Source organism: Dermatophagoides pteronyssinus, unplaced genomic scaffold (assembly GCF_027571235.1).
Source record: "Dermatophagoides pteronyssinus isolate colony J.1.1.1.1 unplaced genomic scaffold, Derpt_VIB-CSIC_2022.12 sq0009, whole genome shotgun sequence".
Taxonomy (NCBI): Eukaryota; Metazoa; Arthropoda; class Arachnida; order Sarcoptiformes; family Pyroglyphidae; genus Dermatophagoides; species Dermatophagoides pteronyssinus.
In genome coordinates this window covers 1710894-1712646 of record NW_027461533.1, presented here as the reverse complement: position 1 = coordinate 1712646, position 1753 = coordinate 1710894, and the positions used below count along the sequence as shown (strand labels likewise).

Genomic DNA, 1753 nt, shown 5'->3' with positions numbered 1-1753 from the left:
GTCTACAAAACTATTTTCAGAATTATTGTTTCAATGATAATGATAATGACATTCAATGAAAAATGGCAATCCATTGTATCCTGAACTTGACCTTCATATAACTCGTTTTTTTTCATATATTTTTTTTCTCTATTTTGAATGTCAAAAATAAACTTTCCTTTTCATGATGCGAAAAGTAAAAAATAAAACAAATTACAAGGCAAATTTGTTGTCTAACGACAAGTTTTTTTATTTGGTTTTTTTTGATTAGAAACAACAAGTGTTTACTTCAAATAATACATGTGTTTGGTGTTAACATTTACAAGATTATAAGACTTCTATATCTTAACCATGGTATGGACGACCATATCCGCCGACAGCCAAACCTGGACCATATGCTGGACCAACAACACCACGACCATATCCGCCATAACCACCATATGCTGGAGCAGCGATAGCACGACCATATCCGCCATATCCGCCATAGCCACCATATGCTGGAGCAGCAATAGCACGACCATATCCTAAACCACCACCATATGCTGGACCAACAACACCACGACCATATCCTAAACCACCATAATGTTGAGCAGTAGCCAAAGCCAAAACGGCAAAGAAAACGATAGCGATAAATGATTTCATTTTTGGTTGATTTTGTTTTGGGATTTGATTTTGTTGAATGATTTGATTCGTTTGATGATTTTCCAATTGATTCAACAAGCTATATTTATATGAAATTTCAAAACCGATTTAAATGAATCATTCTTGAGCTTGAAAAAAGTTGGAATAACTTATTAAAACAACAACAACACATACATATTGACACTCCCAATAACAACAACCTGCTACAACCAACAAAATTATTATTAGAAACCGGAATAGAAATGAATTATAATGAAACAAAAAGAGAAAGAGGAAGGTGGAATCATGATGATGATAATAATAATAAGGATGATGATAGCTTCAAGGTTTAGACAACAACAACAACAACAAAATTAAGATAAAAATAATGCCAATTTTCTGAGAAAAAAAAAGAAAACGTTGTTCAAAATAGCCACAATAATAATGATAATAATAATAATAACCATCACCTACACCGTTTAATCAACATAATATGTATGTGTGTTTGGAATAAATGACAAAATGACCTTCGTGTATCATCATATTTCTCATTATCAAAAAAAAAAATTCAGAATGAATCGTTGTTCCAACAACAACAACAAGAAACATATGGAATATTTCAATCATAATGATTATTATTATTATTATTAATTTAACATTCACACAAATGGTCATATTTTTCAAAATTCTTTTCTTCTGTTGTTGTGGTTATTCTTCATCAATCATTTTTCAACAACAGACGAAAAAAAATATCATCAGCAAGGTAGATTGTATTTATTTTATAAACGCGTGTGTCAGATTGTTGAATATATTGTTTGTATTGTATTCAAAAAAAATATACATTCGTCTGTTTCCTTGATCATCGACACACGATTCATAATCAAAATGAAAAAAACTATTGCTTATAAGTAAGCTTAAGGTCAATCAGAAAATATTGATTATACAAATGAAAAGATGATTGGCCATTGACCAATCTTGTTTTTTTTTCCTGCTGTCATTATCATCACAAAAAAATTCTTTGCAATTAAATGAAAGATTGGTCAATTTTTTTGTTTCTTTGTTTAACCTTCTTCTGAGAATTTTTCTTGAATGACAAAAAGAATTATTTCCATTATGGGTATGGGATTTTTTTGTTTTGTTTTTTTGTTTTTCT

General features: G+C 29.9%; 1 protein-coding gene across 1 annotated transcript; it reads right to left on the bottom strand.

Annotated features, from left to right (window-relative positions):
* Positions 1 to 204: 204 nt before the first annotated feature.
* Positions 205 to 699, bottom strand: LOC113792594 (uncharacterized). Its single transcript, XM_027342502.2, has one exon. It carries the CDS (start codon positions 619 to 621, stop codon positions 325 to 327), a length of 297 nt encoding a protein of 98 aa, XP_027198303.1. The 5' UTR covers positions 622 to 699; the 3' UTR covers positions 205 to 324.
* Positions 700 to 1753: the final 1054 nt, after the last annotated feature.